At 41.3% G+C, this 18,355-nt stretch overlaps 1 protein-coding gene across 7 annotated transcripts; it reads left to right on the plus strand.

The window, feature by feature from the left end:
- The first annotated feature begins 525 nt into the window (after positions 1 to 525).
- Positions 526 to 18,080, plus strand: ago3b (argonaute RISC catalytic component 3b). Of its 7 annotated transcripts, none has more exons than XM_051068287.1 (20): positions 526 to 704; positions 884 to 1,197; positions 5,783 to 5,954; positions 6,058 to 6,178; positions 6,298 to 6,506; positions 7,214 to 7,350; positions 7,721 to 7,855; positions 8,050 to 8,155; positions 8,254 to 8,401; positions 8,819 to 8,938; positions 9,033 to 9,176; positions 9,958 to 10,124; positions 10,586 to 10,770; positions 10,888 to 11,047; positions 11,266 to 11,356; positions 11,646 to 11,840; positions 11,920 to 12,054; positions 12,219 to 12,320; positions 12,829 to 13,028; positions 13,140 to 18,080. In XM_051068287.1, exons 2-20 carry the CDS (start codon positions 1,179 to 1,181, stop codon positions 13,246 to 13,248), a joined length of 2,655 nt encoding a protein of 884 aa, XP_050924244.1. In that variant the 5' UTR covers positions 526 to 704; positions 884 to 1,178; the 3' UTR covers positions 13,249 to 18,080. The 7 variants fall into 7 exon arrangements, with proteins under 7 accessions (XP_050924244.1, XP_018555215.1, XP_018555223.1 ...); XM_018699699.2 differs by having other exon boundaries at positions 9,033 to 9,155; XM_018699707.2 differs by having other exon boundaries at positions 527 to 704; positions 9,991 to 10,124.
- Positions 18,081 to 18,355: the final 275 nt, after the last annotated feature.

Genomic DNA, 18,355 nt, shown 5'->3' on the forward strand with positions numbered 1-18,355 from the left:
TTAACTTGTAAACAGTACTCAGCCAAATTTCACTGAATCAGTCAATCAACAGAAAATTAATCAGCATCTATTTTCATAATTAAACACTAATTTCTTAAGCAAAAACTGTTTTGTCTGGTTTCATGATAATAATAACATTGCTTCATGTTAAGCTGATTTATTTAATATTTTATATGTTGATCGAGGTTAATGAGTACAATCTTAACCTGAAAAGTAACTAGTAAAAAATGCAGTATGATATTTCCCTTTGACATATAGTGATTTAAAAGTATAAAGTATCATAAGATGGAAACACTCAAAGTGTCAGTACCTCAAAGTTATACTTATGCGTAGTACTGGAGTATCTATGATATACTTCCAACAGCTGATTATTAGAGTAAATATACCAACAAAAATGTTAACAGAAATTAAGAGGAATTTCACCTGGAACCCAGGTGCTAAAACATCTGCTTTGCAACACCTGCCACATTTTGCGCCTCAGTAATGCTTTTATTTTGAAGGAGTCTTCCGGAAGTCCTACGGTCGTGTTCTCGTTAGCTTCGCGCTAGTGAGAGAGAGGGCGGTGTAAGTGCAGATTTCAGACCGGTTTCTCGCCGATACCGAGGAGGACGCCGGGGTAGTGAACCCCTCATATCAGTTTGTTAAAGAAGAACACGGGATTGTCACGTTAACCCACCGGGACGACGAATACAGCCACTGACTCGGTAAGTATTTACGCCAGTCTTGTGTCTCGAGTTGCCCGTTAGTTGCTAGTTGTAGTCGGCTAAAGCTAACTAACACTGTTAGCTTACCCGCCGCCGCTATCAGCGAAATTTAATAAACTCCGCGTCTAAACTGTCATAAAACATTTCCAACACTCAAAATAACGTCCTTCTTATTTTAGGTACGTGAAAAGGAACTTTTAAGGGCGCCAGTGGGAACGGTTTGTTCAACTTTGAGCTGTCAGTTGCGGTGAGGCAGGTCGGAGGGAGAAGACCTCCCAGTCGAAGGGGACCCCAAAGCGGCCCGGGTGCACATCAGCTACCGAAGCCGGGGAGCAGGGAGCGGGGAGCGGGCAGTCGCGGAGCCGGGGAGCGACGTGTCGGCCAAGCGGAACTAAACTGAAAGTTTTAATTTCACGCCGAGGGAAAAAAAAATCGATCACTGGGAGCCGGATCATCCGGACAGAGACCTCATGAATGGAAATCGGAACAACAGGTGGGATTCACAGGCTAACCAGCCACGCTTAACTGCGCTAATTTGGTGTTCAGGTGTTGCACTTGAGTTATTTTCAGACACTATGAGCTGCGAGTGTGTTACGTCTGTCCACTCCCAGTAGTCAGTTTATTAGGTACACTCAGCTGAAACTAACACAGTCCAATGCAACAACCCTGTCCAGTTTCTGTTGAAACTGTTTTAGAGAAGTGTTGAGTCAACCTTGCGGTATTTTTGGAGGCTGTAGTGTGTGGTGCTGTTCAGTTGTGTTGATTTTATATGAACAGTTGTTGCATTTATTTTGTCCACCCCTTTTTATATCAGCGATGCTATGCTAGATAACAGACACCTCTTCGTGCAATGTAATGCAGTTCAACAGCACCACAAACTGAATTCTCCAGAATGAAGGTGCAGTTGCAGCAACACCTCTCTAAATCAATTTAAATTAAAACTGAACGTTATAACCTTCATAGAGAGAGGGGCTATTGCAGGACAGTTGTATTAGGCTGTATTAGTTTTATCTGGGTGTACCCAATAAACTGCCTGCTGAGCATTAGTTGGCAACATAGTGGTTGAATGAGCTAAGCATGAAATCTCAATTCAGACTCCCATGTCCAGCTCCAACAGACAGACAGACAGACAGACAGACACTGGGGTGTCCGTTTCTCATCTGGGTTTTACTGGTCACTTGGTGTGTGTGTGTGTGTGTGTGTGTGTGTGTGTGTGTGTTTGCGTGTGCCTCAAACCAGTCTCACAGGTTCCTTGTATTGTCTACGTCACTCTTTGTCGGCTGTCAAAGGCAGGTGGTGATCCCGTCAGGTGTGCCTGAAGCCTGAGAGTGGCTGGCTCGCTTTCAGGGAGGTGTGTGTGTGTGTGTGTACACATCCGTTTGAAGGGCAGCCTTTCACACCAGCTGCTGCCATAGTTACCCTAACTATTGAATAATGTTCAGTTAACCGCTGCCTGGGTTAATTACAAATCAATTGAGCATGGTGGGACATAAGTCGATTTACTTTGTTGGCAAGGGGCACAATTTGTGAGTCACAGCCTGTATATTATTGATGTTGTTGGGGACATGGAGGACAAAAAGGGCCAAACTGGTTGGCTCAAGCTGACCCATTCATTCTCCACCCACTTTTCACTGCATGAGCACACATAGAACAAAGCTTTATTAGAGCCATGATTATTTTTGGATCAGAAGTTGATAAATGTGCTGATGTCTTTTTGATTTAACACACAGTAATATAATTTTACAGTTATCAGCTGTGGTTGACAAGGTTGCCATACTGAAAATAGGGCTACAATGAATGATTCTTTTAATTTAGACTTTAAACAATGCATTGATTAATTGATTGACAAAACAATACAGGTGATTGACAGCTATTTTTTATAATTAATTAATTGTCCAAGCTTTATCAAAGTAAGATGCCAAAAATGTCTGTTGAAGTTTTGCTGCTCTTCTCTATTTTTAATCATTAATTAATTAATGATTAAAAATAGATTAATGTTAATTGAAAATCTTTGGATTTTGAACGTTGAATCAGACAAAATAAGTTGCTTGCCATATTAAACATCTAAAACCAGTGAATAATGCCTGTTATTTTGTCCAAAACTTACAGATATATGCTTTATAGTGATACAGATACGAGAAAAGCAGAAAATTCTCACATTACAGAAACCAGAACCACTGGTTGTTTGGCATTTTTGGTTGATAAGTAACTGAAAAGATGAATTGATGATCACAAATGCCAGTGAGTGACTGATTGTCTCTCTGCTCTAGTTGAAAATCTGGACTTTTCATATCACCCTAATTTCCTCACTGACTCATGTGTGTCCTGATGACTGACTTCTAGCAGGCGCCTTAGAGGCAGTATAATTACAGTTAATCACAGTTCATGTGTAACTAAATGAGGTTGTGGCTGTTGGCTCTGTGTGTAAAAAGTCAAATGTACCTGAAGGAAAATTGGTGGAAAATTATTATTTTTGCCTCGCTGCAGACCCGGCAGGAAAACTTCTCATATGAAGCTGTTGAAATTATCGGACTGTGTCTGAACATGATGGTAATAAGATGTTGGAACAACTTGTTCTTATCTACAGAATTGAGAGTGAGAAGTATAAAGTTTATTTTGCAAACGTTGAGGTTGTTTCTAATTTGTTCACAGCTGTTTTTGTGTTGTTTGCACTCTTTGAGAGTTACAATTTTATGCATAAATCCACAGTATCTCTGTGTAAATGGCCACTTTTACAGTTCCCAGTCAGTCAGCTGTAAGGTCTAAAACATTTCCTGTATGTGCAATACATTCTGTATCTGGTTTATTGATTTTTGCTTGAAAAATGACTTGATGATTATTCGATGGTCACAGGAGCTGCTCATTATTTATCTGTCAGTCGACTAATTGAGTAAATGATTTAGCGTTTCAGCAGTAGTAGTTCTGAATGTTTTGCGTACGATTCAAGAACCACTGCCCTCTGAAACAGCATGCCATATTTGGCATTTTTGCAGGTTTAAAAGCTTGTATAACACAAGGTCTGCAGGGTTGATGAGGGTAAACTAACATTTGTTTTAATAGAACAATATGAGCTTCACACATTTTTAGTGTCTGGCGTTTGTGGAGTAATGTTAGAAACGTACAGTAATGGCTCAGTGAAGTGCTCTTTTAAAAGTGTGTGGGTTGAATGTCAGCTCTGTGTGGGCTCCCGCTGGTTGTGTGGTGCATGTGTATGATGAAGCAGGCCGATAAGTGGTCATTAATCTCTCCATTGTTGCTCACTCCACAGTGAACCTTTTGTGTTTTTGGGTCATTACTGGTGCAGAAGCTGCTATCTGTCCTGAGCTCAGTTGAGGATGAAATAATAATAATTCTGATTTCCTTTTGTTTTTCTTCAAATTCTGTTTGTTTTAAACATAAAAGTTAAAATCTATTTAAAATAAAGACAGTGTTTTTGTCACCGCAGCCCAGAGAGAAATGAGACAAATCTGCATGCACCTGTTTTTCCTCCTCCTGTGCAGCATGCCTTTAGTTGCCATGGAGAAAGCCGTAGCAACATGGGCACCATCGCCATGGGAACAGCACAGGGGAGGAAGCGACCTCGGGGACACATCAGCAGAAAATACAGTCCTTTTTCTGAATGATGCCTCCTTGCAGCAGATCCAGGGTCAGCCTTTGACCCTGACGAGAACTCTCTGCTACAACCTGAAACAATTTAATATTTTCCACCCACAGCTGCTCCGCCACACTTATTTCATGGCCACATTCATCATTACTCCCAAGTCCTTTTTTCACATGTACACTCATTTTAGCACACCTTTTGCTATTTTTACAGCTTGAGCTCTGTCTGTATGTAGCAGACTTTATGTCATGTTGGTCATTGCGTGTGTGTGTGTGTGTGTGTGTGTGTGTGTTTGTGGATCCTCTGAGTCACATTCGTGGAAATTGTGTGGTTGTGTGATGTCAGTTTTCTTTCACCGAGTACTTTCCAGTTTGGCATTTATGAAAATTGGTGTCAAATTGGCGTGGTGTGTCACCCGCCTACTTCTCCTCCTGTCTGGCAAAGGCCATGTCAGTCAGGAGAAATCTGTGACCGCCAAGCCGGTCTTTATTTAAAATGTCACCCAACTCCACAACCTTTTATTTGGTTCTTATCAGATCGACTTGGGGAAGAAAAAAACAAAACAGCATTGGCCCGTTTGTTTCAGTTGTCAGTTTTTATCAGTTTAATGTGGGGCAATCTTTAACGTCCCTGACCATCTTCAGTTCCAGCACCCACCATCTGCTCTTTCCTCCATATTAACCACTTCCTTCCTCCAGTTCGTCTCCTTTTCAAAGCTCTTAGCTCGTTTGAAAGAATTCGTCGTGCTCAAGGCTCCTGGTTTGGGTTTTGTTGTAGCTGTAATGGGATGGTGAATGGTCTAGAAGTGAAATAGATACTGATGGCAGATTGAGTGGAAACATGAACTGCCAGGATTCCAGAGAGAGATTAAAATATTGAGACAGGTTTGTCTTAAGTTAAACCTTCATTCACTGAATTCATTTTATGTTTTGCCCACTTGGGGGCAGTGCTACAAACTGCTAACGCCACTGATATACGATATTATCCCCTTATAAAGTTGATAATAGAACACTTTACACAACCAGCAGCGATGGAGGAAACATCAGCCTTCATTTGGAGTTGTGTCCGATAAAAGACGTACCTGGCTCTTTAGCTGTGAAATGTTTGGCTATGTTAACCAGCTAATTGTTCATTTTTGTCTGTCTGCTCAAAACTGAAACTAAACACAATAGTGAAGTCTCTGGCCTTAAAACCAAAACAATGACTCAACAGATGCTACAACGCTCAGAACATCTGAGGGGAGCTGCAGAGCTGGGTGATGATTCTCTGCGGGTTCTTCACTAAGAGCTATTTCACACACACAATCCCCATAATCACTGTTCTATTGTTGACATAAGAATAACAACATAATATCAACAAGATCTACTTTTAAGTTACTGAAGCTACCTTTTCCATAGTTTTATAATTTATCGAGACGGACAGTGTGCATTGTCGTTAATTGTTGCTCACATTTTTTTCCCTCCTTGTGTTGTTGTAGGAGCCGCTGGAGCCCAAGCCTTGTTTTCGTTGCCACGGCGACCTGGCTATGGCACCATTGGGAAGCCCATCAAGCTTCTGGCCAACTGCTTCCAGGTGGAAATCCCTAAAATCGACGTGTACCTGTATGAAGTGGACATCAAACCTGATAAATGTCCCCGCAGAGTCAACAGGTATCACGAAAACCCAAGAACTAGTTCATGTCTGAACTGATTACTGAGCCGTGTATGATTAGGTGATGTGAGATTATACTCTCTGTCGTGGTTGTCTTTTCAGGGAGGTGGTGGACTCCATGGTTCAGCATTTCAAGGTGACCATCTTCGGTGACCGTCTGCCAGTTTATGATGGGAAGAAAAGCCTCTACACAGCGAACCCACTCCCTGTTGCCACCGGAGGGGTAAGACTTAAAGTTTTGAGCCACTGTTCAGGTCACAGGTGGCTGCTGTTGACAGAATCAAGTCAGCTTTGAATCATGATTACACAAGCTAGAATGTCCAACAACAACTTCCCCTTCAGGTCGACCTGGATGTCACACTGCCAGGCGAAGGTGGGAAGGACCGCCCGTTTAAAGTCACCATCAGATTTGTGTCGTTGGTCAGCTGGCACATGCTGCACGAAGTCTTGACGGGGCGTGGTGTGCCCGAACCGCTGGACCTGGAGAAACCCCTCAGCACTAATCCTGTTCACGCCGTGGACGTCGTCCTTCGACACCTGCCCTCTATGAAGTGAGTTCATCTGCAGAGATGTTTGAAATAGTAATAAAAGTGAAATAGAGGTAAAGACATTCAGATCTGTGTCCATGCTGATTTAAATTTTGGTTAAATTCTTTGCTGAAATCATGACCATAACCTCAAAATACTAAAGATGGATGGCTACTGTCTATACTATAGTTTACCCTCCCAGTGTTACACTTTTCAGTGTCAGTGCAATGGTACTGAATTAAACATGAGAGCAGTATTTCTTGTTAGTTACTTCTCTGGTCATGAAATATGACCTGAGGATACAGCATCCCTGGAGCTACTGTGTACCCCCTTTAATTTATTATGCAGGATTTCAACCACAACAGTGTCACAAACTGTAACACGAGCAATTTGGTGAACACTTGTATGTACCCGACAATACCACAGATGGATATATTTTTAGTATACTAAGTGGGATTTGAACACAACATGGGAATATGGATTAAAATGATTTTTATGTAATCTACCGTGGGACATCATTTGGTGAATCCATTAACCAGAACAGGTTTCAGTAACATGAACGAAAACCTTTTTAGCCTCCTGTGGTTTCAGACCTGTAACTCAGGCAGTGCTTGTGTTGTGCTGCACCCAATGAACCTTAAAGGGAATGCAACTACCCAGCCTGAGGAGTGCGTTTTTTTTTTTTTTTTTTTGCTCCACTAACCTTTGTGTCACCTCTCTGTCCTCACCAGGTACACGCCTGTTGGAAGATCTTTCTTCTCCTCCCCAGACGGCTACGACCACCCGTTAGGTGGAGGAAGAGAGGTGTGGTTTGGTTTCCATCAGTCGGTGCGGCCAGCCATGTGGAAAATGATGCTCAACATTGATGGTGAGTAAGCAATGTGAAACCAGGGACATTTAAAGGAATAGTTCAACATTTTGGGATGTAAGCTCATTTGCTTTTTTGCAGCGCAGGGTGAGGAGGTTTAAGCCAGGCTAGCTGTTTCCCCCCCATTTCCAGTCTTAATGCTAAGCTAAGCTAACTAGTTGGTGTCTTAGGCTTCTTATGTAATGGACATTTATGACAGTGGCATCAACCTCCTCATCTAACTTTTGGCAAGAAACTGAAAAAGCATGATGACAAACTCCAACATGCCCAGGAACAGATGTGTATTTCAATCTCAGCTCTGTTTTACAGATTCTGTAAATGCAACCCTTTAAAAAATGCTGTTTACTGACCTCGTTCTGTATCGTTTCAGTGTCAGCCACAGCCTTTTATAAAGCTCAGCCAGTCATTCAGTTCATGTGTGAGGTCCTGGACATTCACAACATTGACGAGCAGCCCCGCCCGCTCACCGACTCCCACAGGGTCAAGTTCACCAAAGAGATCAAAGGTATGTCAGCAAGCAAAGGCAGCTTCTGCTTCTTGTCACTCTGTACTGCTTTGCCTGGGATGCTCCTGTGGCTATTTGATGTTGCAGCAGTTTATTTTCTGCATAGAGGAACTACAAATGAATCTTGTGTGATGTAAGAATTTTAACCTATCTAGTTGCCCCACTCATTCTACCAATGCTTTTTCACATTGGAGCCTCCACCGTCTTCGCAGGTCTTAAAGTGGAAGTGACACACTGTGGAACCATGCGTAGGAAGTACAGAGTCTGCAATGTAACACGACGGCCCGCCAGCCTCCAGACGTATGTTTCCACATTGCACCACAATAGCTGTTAACCCGCGACCAAAGCTGTTGTTGGCTCACATTAATGAGAGATTCTCATCACTTTCAAATCCACAGATTTCCATTGCAGCTTGAGAATGGTCAGACAGTTGAACGCACAGTGGCGCAGTACTTCAGAGAGAAGTACAATCTGCAGCTGAAGTATCCCCACCTGCCTTGTCTGCAGGTGGGCCAGGAACAGAAACACACCTACCTGCCCCTGGAGGTGAGGACTGAGAGAGTTTGACAGTCAATAGTAGCAGCCATCTTAAATTCTTATGTCTGGGTTGGTGAGGTTTCTGACTTTCCGAGTTGGAAATCCAAGTCAAGGGGTGTTCCAGTTGAAACTTCTGACTAGGAACTCGGAAATTCTGACATCCGAGTACAACTGGAACACACCATTAGTATTTCACATAAAGAAAGGGGATGTCATCTTCCTGAACAGATAGTTAGCTACCTGGCTACATTCACAAAAATAGCAACAGAAAAAACATGGATGAGATTGACAAAACAAAACAAAATCAACCCTCCCAACCAGAAAAGGGCAAACTGGAAAAACAGTGTTAGTTTGATTAAATGAAGTAAAATAAAATGATTTTGATTATGAGGCTGGACTTATTTTAATCCCTGCTTTTCCACCTAGGTGTGCAACATTGTAGCTGGACAGCGCTGCATTAAAAAACTAACAGACAACCAGACGTCGACCATGATCAAAGCAACAGCCCGCTCTGCACCAGACAGACAGGAGGAGATCAGCAGGCTGGTGAGTATCCTGTGGACCAGGAGAGCAAGATGATTTTTTTTTTTAAATTTTGTTTTCTTGTAAAGTAAAAAAAAACATTTGTTCTTCTTTTGAGGTGCGGAGTGCGAATTACGAGGCTGACCCGTTCGTCCAGGAGTTTCAGTTCCGTGTTCGAGACGAGATGGCTCAGGTGACGGGCCGCGTCCTGCCGGCCCCCATGCTGCAGTATGGCGGCAGGGTGAGCTCTGAACCATTTATGGTACCTTCCCTTTAAATCACGCTTCATACGCATGTGTGTTTTTTCAGCATGTCCCCTTGTTTTTGAAACAGCAGGGTTTCCTCTGGTTAAAGTGGGGATTAATAACCCAAACTGGGAAAACGAAAAAGATTTTAAATAGCATCTAAACATCTTTAAATGTGGTCTTTTAGTAGATTTTATGTGCCAAAAATGCAGATATCTGAATTTCTTTAGTGATGATAAATATGACAGAAAATTAAAAAGGAGCCTGTTAAGCTTCTCAGGCAGTTCTCTGAATTGAAAATCTTCTCAGGGGAAACCCTGTGATTATTATCTCTAGATTTCTTTTCTCATGTTTGTTGTGTTTCCACTGTTCACCACAGTTCTCTCCTTGTCTATATCTCACATTTTTTCCTCTCTTTTCTCTCTGAGTGAACTTTAACTTCTGTGAATCTGCTGTGGTTTTGTACTGTTTTTATACATTCATCCTGGTTTTTTTTTTTTTAAGAAATCACATATAGAAACTTTTATTTTGAAACCAGTCTCTGTTTTGCATGTCTGTTATAAAGATATATTTCCTTGCATTACAACTTATTTGCATGACCCAATCAGTAGCAAGCACAGATGAAATTTAAAAATTAATTTGTCTTTAATGCCATGATCATCTTACCAGTCACTCAGCTTTTATAATCATCATTAGCCGTTTATTTTGACATCCCACTGGCTGCCTGAATTCTTTGAATCTTTGAATCCATACATTGTCTGTGTGTCCATGTACTGTATGTGTCTGTGTGACTGCCAGCCCCAGCAGATCAACCCTGCACTGTCGTTGCAGAACCGCACGGTGGCCACACCCAGCCACGGGGTGTGGGACATGAGGGGGAAGCAGTTTCACACGGGAGTGGAGATCAAGATGTGGGCCATCGCCTGCTTTGCCACCCAGAGGCAGTGCAGAGAAGAGATCCTCAAGTGAGTTCACAAAAACGATTGTTACTGCTTTGTTGAACCGAAAAGGTGGTGAACCACTTAAAGAATGAATAGATAAAAGGAAGCTTAATAGAGATATTTTGCAAATGAGTTTAAAAAAAAACCAACTAAAAATTTAAAGTGAACAGTCAAATAATAATTGATGTATTTTTATTTATTCATAGCTCAAGGCATCAAAGTGGCTTCTGTCAGCATTAGTAAATCATATTCACATTTTTAGACATTAGTCACATTGAGATTTTATTTAGAAATCACTGGAGTGAGATGCATTTCTTAAGAGTTAATGTGTCAGGGTATCATCATTAATATTGCAAAGAAACTGATTCGTTTTTAGTGTGGAAAAGACTTTGATCTTTGAAAACACTATTTGATCACACGTCTGAAATAATAATCCTCCTCTTGCATGACTGTACCATTATATATTGTTTTGTTTTCCTGCTCAGGAGCTTCACTGACCAGCTGCGGAAGATCTCAAAGGATGCTGGGATGCCGATCCAAGGCCAGCCGTGCTTCTGTAAATACGCCCAGGGAGCCGACAGCGTGGAGCCCATGTTCAGACACCTGAAGAACACCTACGCTGGGTTGCAGCTCATCATTGTAATCCTGCCTGGGAAAACACCTGTCTATGGTACAAAAGGAACTATTTTCTAACCGAATACAATGTTTAAAATTTCAACAGTAACCACAACAACGTCTGTGTATTAAATAAATGTAAGTAAAGCAACATCTGATATCTGACCTGCAGCTGAAGTGAAGCGGGTTGGGGACACCCTCCTCGGCATGGCCACCCAGTGTGTCCAGGTGAAGAACGTAGTGAAGACGTCCCCTCAGACGCTCTCCAACCTCTGCCTCAAGATCAACGTCAAACTGGGAGGAATCAACAACATCCTGGTTCCACACCAACGGTACAATCATAAGGCAACAAATAAATATGAGCAAAGGCTTTCTGCAGGACAGCTACGTGCTTCACTTGTGTGTTGTTTCCTGATGTCTTTTTTTTTTCCTCCTGGCTCTCACTGTCATCTCTTGTCTTTCTGTTTGCTGTCAGAAGGATTGTGTCTGAGTCTGAGCTGCGTGACAGATCAGTTGCAAGATAATTTTGTGTCTCTTCTCGTCCATCCAGGCCCTCTGTGTTCCAGCAGCCTGTTATCTTCCTTGGAGCTGATGTCACTCATCCTCCAGCAGGAGACGGGAAAAAACCATCTATTGCAGCGGTGAGACTTCACTTTAGAATAAAAGCTACTTTTATCCCCCCTTAAACTACTCATGGAAATATGTGTCAGTCTACAGCGTGCAGCTTCTCCACCTGAAATGCTTCAGTTTCAGAGTTTCCAAAGTAATTTTAGGGCCTGTAAATTGTATAGTTTGAAACTGTAACTTCAGTATCGGCTCAGTTGAGTATTTGTTTCTTATTTTCACAGAAGGCACATAAAGTTAGCTGTTGTGTGTTTACAGACATTACCAGGACAATAAATCTGACTTCTGACTGGTCTTCCTCTACAGGTGGTGGGCAGTATGGATGCCCACCCCAGCAGGTACTGCGCTACGGTTCGGGTCCAGAGGCCCAGACAGGAGATCATCCAGGACTTGGCCTCTATGGTGCGAGAGCTCTTGATCCAGTTCTACAAATCTACCCGCTACAAGCCAACCAGGATCATCTTCTACAGGGACGGAGTGTCAGAGGGACAGTTCAGACAGGTCTAGACAGCATACTTTACTAAAAACTTTTTTTTTTTTCACCCAGTTATTTGAATACTAACTGTATTTTTCTATTCAGGTGCTATACTATGAGCTGCTGGCTATCAGGGAGGCTTGTATCAGTCTAGAGAAAGAATACCAGCCGGGGATTACCTACATCGTCGTGCAGAAACGCCATCACACACGCCTCTTTTGTGCGGATCGCAACGAGCGGGTGAGACATTATTAATGCTAGAAATGATCAGGTTTCACTCCTGTCTCCATTTGTTTTACCAGGAAATTTGGGGAAACTTGAAAAAGAGAAATTTGATATCCGGGTTCAGGCCTGTGAAATTATGTTTTCTTACAAAAATTTGTGACCTTATGTTTCACTGCCAGGTTGGACGAAGTGGAAACATTCCTGCTGGCACCACAGTGGACACAGACATCACCCACCCCTATGAGTTTGACTTTTACCTCTGCAGTCACGCTGGCATCCAGGTGAGCATTTAAGAAAACTGCTTTGGCCTTTGTAGTTACTGCAAATGTCATTACAAGATGGTGATAAAAAGCATCTGGTGTTTATTCCTGATTTGTCCTGTGAGGAAGGAAACTAATAATCATGTTGTTACTGATTAACTGACAAAACTCATTCTAGCTCTTTTATCAGTATTTTGAAGACTGATTCAAGGGCCAAATAAAGTTATGTAGTATAAGAGCATTTCATCATATTTACATTTCTTCCCATTGCATAGACAAAATCATTGTGCTATAGTTTTGGTGGCCGGATTATTAATTTATAGTCTTTTTGAAGGCCATCAAGTGCATTTGCTTTATAGTTACATCAGCAGCCGCTGTTGGAGAAGGGGTACCTCTAGCTTTTCCATAATAGTCTGTCGAACAACCAGGCCTCCCTACTTCAGCTAATTTTAGCAGCTGGTTGTTTGTCCTCTCTCCATGGAGCTGCTCTCTCTGGGGTGTGATTAACTCTGCCTTCCCCCTCCCCAAGGGTACGAGTCGGCCTTCCCACTACCATGTTCTGTGGGACGACAACTGCTTCACCGCCGATGAGTTCCAGCTCCTCACCTACCAGCTGTGCCACACCTACGTCCGCTGCACACGGTCCGTCTCCATCCCGGCACCGGCCTACTACGCCCACCTGGTGGCCTTCCGCGCCCGCTACCACCTGGTCGACAAAGAGCATGACAGGTGAGGTCTTTTTAGTGCTATTTTTTATGATGAAATACATTTTCAGTCAGTTATTTAGGTCTTCTACTTTGTCTTACTCTTTTTTTTTTTGTTCATTTCCTGTTGACGCAGTGCGGAGGGCAGCCACGTCTCAGGGCAGAGTAACGGCAGGGACCCCCAGGCATTGGCCAAGGCTGTTCAGATCCACCATGACACACTGAGGACCATGTACTTCGCCTGAATCCCCCACCCCCCCACCCTCCTTCCCAGCCTCTCAGCCAGTCTTAAGGTCTGACTCCATGCTGGTGCAGCTTTGGTCACTGGAACGCGACGGTGGCGACGACGGCAGCTACTGCAGGCCGTGTAAGGATGATAGAAGCCAGAGAGGAGTTACAGCCACATTATGCAATTTGAGACCAGCCAATTGTCTCTGAGCTCCTGCCCATGCATCCTTTTTTCCTCTGCTGTATTTAAATCGCAATGAATTCTCTCTCTCTCTTTTTTTTTTTTTTTTTTTTTTTTTTTTAAAGCTTGCTTCCAGATTTGACAGCAGCTCAACCTTTTATTTTGCTGGGGGTGTTTAAATAATAGGCAGAATTTAAAAACTGATGATTCTTTGATGCATGGGTGGGAATGAAACAGAACCAGTGAGGACCTGACTCGCTCCGTAGCCTCATGCTGAGCCTAATGTTGCTGGTTTATATTGTAGACGGTTTTACATGTTTGTTTGTGTGTTTTTCAGCTTTTCTAGATAATGTTTGTGTTGTTTGTCTCTCGAGCAAATGTGTGATTGCCATGGCAACACGTTAGTTGAGCACACTCGTAAAACAAAGGCTTTGGCGGGCTGCCTTCGTGGTTGCTCTTCTGTCTCCCTTTAAGCCCGTCAGCCAGACAGTAAGAAGCGTAACTCTTACCAACACAGACACTGAATGAAATCTTAACTTGTATTTTTTAGGTCTTTGAGGCATTGTGTATCGCTTGTTGCCTTACTGTGAGGCGAGGTGCATGAAGAGGACTGTTAGAAAACAATGCCATGGCCATGGAATGGACAATTTTAAACCTCTCCAGCTCATAGTTCAGCTTGGTACAGTGTGTTATACCAAACGTTTCTTGTGTGTTTTATTCCTCTTGCTATTTATGAGTTATTGTTTTTTTTCTTTTTAACTTTTAAATTAACATTCATTTTCAGCAATAGAAACGGAGTGGACACTTTGTATATCTTCTGACGACCACAAACATTTTTTTCCAGTTTTTACACTGACCAATTTAGTTGTCAAGAGCTCCTTTGGTGCAATAAGGTGTTAATGCAGAGAGAGTAGGTTTGGTGCTGAATGTTTTTGATGAGTATTCGCGTGCTAAAGTGGTTTGTTACGAGTAAGTTTTGGCAAGTGACAATGAGCTTGGATTCAGGAATGTACAGAATTTGTCATTCTCGTGAACAAGTAGGATCAAGTGTGGATCAGCCGTGAGGTCTGATGGTGTGTTTGGAGAGAGTAAACAAAGTGCCTAATTTGGTTCAAGGAGATGGAAGGATTTTAATCGTATGTTGTTGGTTTGGGTGCCTCTGTTAACGCGTTTAGTTAGTCTCTGGATCCCAGCGAAAAAATACTGCACTGCCCAACACTTGGGCCTGAACAGCACTGAGGACTGTAGCTGAATCTGAGCACAGGCCAAGTGTGTGTGATCATTTTTAATGTTTTGCTCACTCATCGGGAACAAATTATCTTGTGATTTCAGTGTGTTTTTATGGAGATCATACAGAGCCATCGCACAAAAGACAAAGCTTAAATTACATCGTAAAATATTATTATATCCATGAAATATGAAAAATGAATCACTTCTGATCACAAAATATGATTTTAAGGAAACGCAGATATTGTTTCAACATAAACTATTTTCTTATTCCAAAATCTGATAATAAAACATCATATTTATTCAGATTTCATTAGGAGATCTCGTCTTTGTTAGATTATTGGGTTAATCTTAATGTTCAGGATCATAAAGTATTTTCTGTGTCAAAGAGAAAACAAAACATAAATAATCACACACATGGGTGAATTTCTGAGCAGGCTGACGTGCATCCAGTCGGGTGGAGGCAGAGACTGTCCACTCAGATGTGTGTCCTCCTCTCATGCACTGGTGGGACTCACAGTTTGCACTCTCACAGTCGAAGCCTTCACAGTCTGATTGTTGCTGTAGCGCTGCAACAGTTCGTCGATAAATCAGGTCGTCGACTCAAGGAAAATGAATCCAGCAACTGTTTTGATCTACCACTCAGTAATTTCAGGCATTTCTCGAGCTAAATGCCAAAATATTTGAGTGTGTATTTTCTGATTGTCAGTGAAATATCTTTGTGCTGTTCAGCCGAAACAAGGCATCACTTCGGGCTCTGGGAAATTACGATCGGCATTTTTACATCAGTGTTTCTGAAATTTTACAGACTAAAGGGTTAATGGATAATGAAAACAATCATCAGTTGCAGCCCTGCTTGGTTGCATTTGTCTGTTTATGTCTCAGCACCGAAGCTGGTTCCAGTGCTTGAAATTTAACACAGTTCTCAGACAGTAGTTTTTGTATTTTGAATGAAATAATATGTCACGATGCAATAAGGAGCATCTTATTTTTTCTGGTACATTTAGGTACACTGTAGGCTTACTAATTTGGAATTACAACCAAATAAATAGCAATATAATGACGTTAAAGTGAAGCTACTTGTGAGAATCCAACATTTTGAAGTTTGTTAAAACCCTTTTAGAAACAGTGCTGTTTTTTGACGCTCAGCCCCGGAGGTTGTTGTCTTGTTCATGGCCTTGAAGTGTAGTTTGATACAGACGAAGCCTTCATTTTTCATCACTTGGACCAAACCAACGTGCCTGGTCAGGGGTGAGGGGTGGAGGACTTGGGTGGGTGGGTGTCGGTCATGGTGTCAACACTCCCTTCAGCCTTTAACGGCATCGTGCTAAAAGGAGCTGTACTGCTAACTGTGCTAGCCACGTGTCACCAAAACCAAAACTTTAGCTGCTATAAGAAAACATCTATTTACTATCTCATCAGATACATATAGCTTAATTATATTGATACAGAGAGACTAAGAGGATATGGTATTTTACTGCACTTAGAAAAAGATGCATGTGTTTTTGGTTGAGTCAAGATGCTGAGGTGGCGCTTGATTATTCTTTCTCTCCAACTCTGTTTGGAGCTGCCTACAGTTAAAGCATTTTTAATTAATAAGAATATCAGAACAGGTTGTTTCCCCTCTGTGTTTGTTGTCATGTTGAGGCTGTTTCTTAATGTCAGACATTACCAGCATTTGATTTTACTTGAAGAATAGTTATAGTTAGTCGTGGGCATGTTTAACATTGTTGGCTAGTGCTCTGCTTGTTTTTTAAAGTTGAAATATATCCATAGAGAGCCTTATAACAGAAATCCCTTTTCCTCTCATGATGCCACTTACAGTAAATCGACCTCTAGAGCCTGTAGACAGGGCTACAGATGCCTTTTTCCTCAAAAATAAAAGCATTTTTAAGTCTGAATGGAGATATATTTATATTAAAGATACTAATAAAATGCACAGACCACTTATTTTTTCTAACAAAGTCCTATTTGAAGGGAGATAATATAGCTGTATGGAAATATGGCATTTAATAATCCTAGTGGTCTCTGATCTTTTTTCTTTTCCAAATTTGATAATGCAATACTTGTGTGTGAAAAGCAAAAACTGATGTATTTGCTGCTTTGTGCAGACTGTCGGTGGGAAGGGGGGTTGTTTAGTTCATGTATGTAGATGAGCCATCAACCCTCCTCTGCAGAGACGACCTGTGAATGAAGACCTCCCTCGTACTTTGTTGTTTTTATCATCTCAAAAGCTCATCGAAGAGATTACAAACTGATGGGGTTTAATGTGTGTCTCAATGCACGTGCTGAAAACTGCATCAAACTTCTTTTTTTATTATTATTCTTTTGCATATTCATGAAAAGAGGAAGGAGGAGGGTTGAAAGTTCATCCTTGGACCGATTTGTCCGTTAACAGACTGTGCCTTTTCTGATGGTGCTGAAAAAAAATACAAAATACAAGTCAAATCAAAGAAATCTTAACATTCAGAAAAAAGGGCGCTGAACCCTGAGTCTACATTACTAAGTATATATTGATACATGACAATACTGTAAGGCGTGATTGTGTGCGTGCGTGTATGTATTTGTGTGTGAGTGTGTGTGGATACCTCTGACATATGCCAAGAACACAAAAATATGCAGAACTGATCAGTTTGGAGCTGACAGGACCAAAAGGCCTGTGGGGATCAGTTTTTTTTCTTTTTCTTATTTTTTATTTTTTAAGTGGACGGGCACTTTCAAGCACAACCCAACCCAAAAACTTAACATTTCTGAATTAAAGAAAAATAATAGGGGAACACTCACGACTCTGTAAGTAAGGAGTAGCTCAGTGTAGACATTATGTAGCATTTATTTATTTAACTTTATTTCTATTTGGGACGTGACCCCTCTCTTACTGTCTGTAAACATGTTTTCTTTTCCTCCTTTAGCTTATAATTTATGTGTTCATTCTCAAAATGGATGGCAATAATGAAGCAATCGTAACATTTCTGTGCAATCATGTTGTCTGGCCTTCCCTCTGTGTATGCATGTCACTATCAAACCCCTTTATGATATTTAGTTTTGCTTCTTTTTTTTTTTCCTAATGTGAATTTTAGACGTTTACAGACTTGGGATAGTTCTTTGTTTTGAGTTGTTAACTCCACGAGTGCCCGTCTCCCAATGTTAAGGGATTCCCCCACGATAAATAAATCTTTAAACACCTCTGTGGTTGACTGCATATCATCACACTCAAAAAGAAAAAATGAAGTTTGGGTTTCACAGTATATTAATGTGCTTTTGTTGTTGTTGTTTTTTTTTTTTTTGCCTGATTGTGAGATTGTGTCACTTTTAGAAGTAAAACTGTACGTCAAGACCTTTTGTCTTAACACTCATCTGATCCTGGTCCTAAGTTGAGCCTTTTTATTTGGTTGTCATATTTAAATTTTTTTTTTTTTTTGAATAAATACTCTATGTATGAAATGCATGAGTTTGTTTTTGATGTTTCTCCACTCAGAAAACAAAATGGAAACATTTAGAAAGCAATGAATACACTTATGGTTCATGAACTTTCCAGAGAGACAGAAAACTGATCAGAGATACAGCTGTTAATTTCATGGATATTAACCTAGTTATCAGTACTTCAAAGTCTTTATACACTGGTATCTAGTCTTTTCTCTATAGGCAGTGAGAAAAACAGATTTGTAGATTATTTTTTTTTTAAATTCAGTCTCATTCTATTAAGATGCTACAGCAGC

Source organism: Lates calcarifer, linkage group LG3 (genome assembly GCF_001640805.2).
Source record: "Lates calcarifer isolate ASB-BC8 linkage group LG3, TLL_Latcal_v3, whole genome shotgun sequence".
NCBI lineage: Eukaryota > Metazoa > Chordata > Actinopteri > Centropomidae > Lates > Lates calcarifer.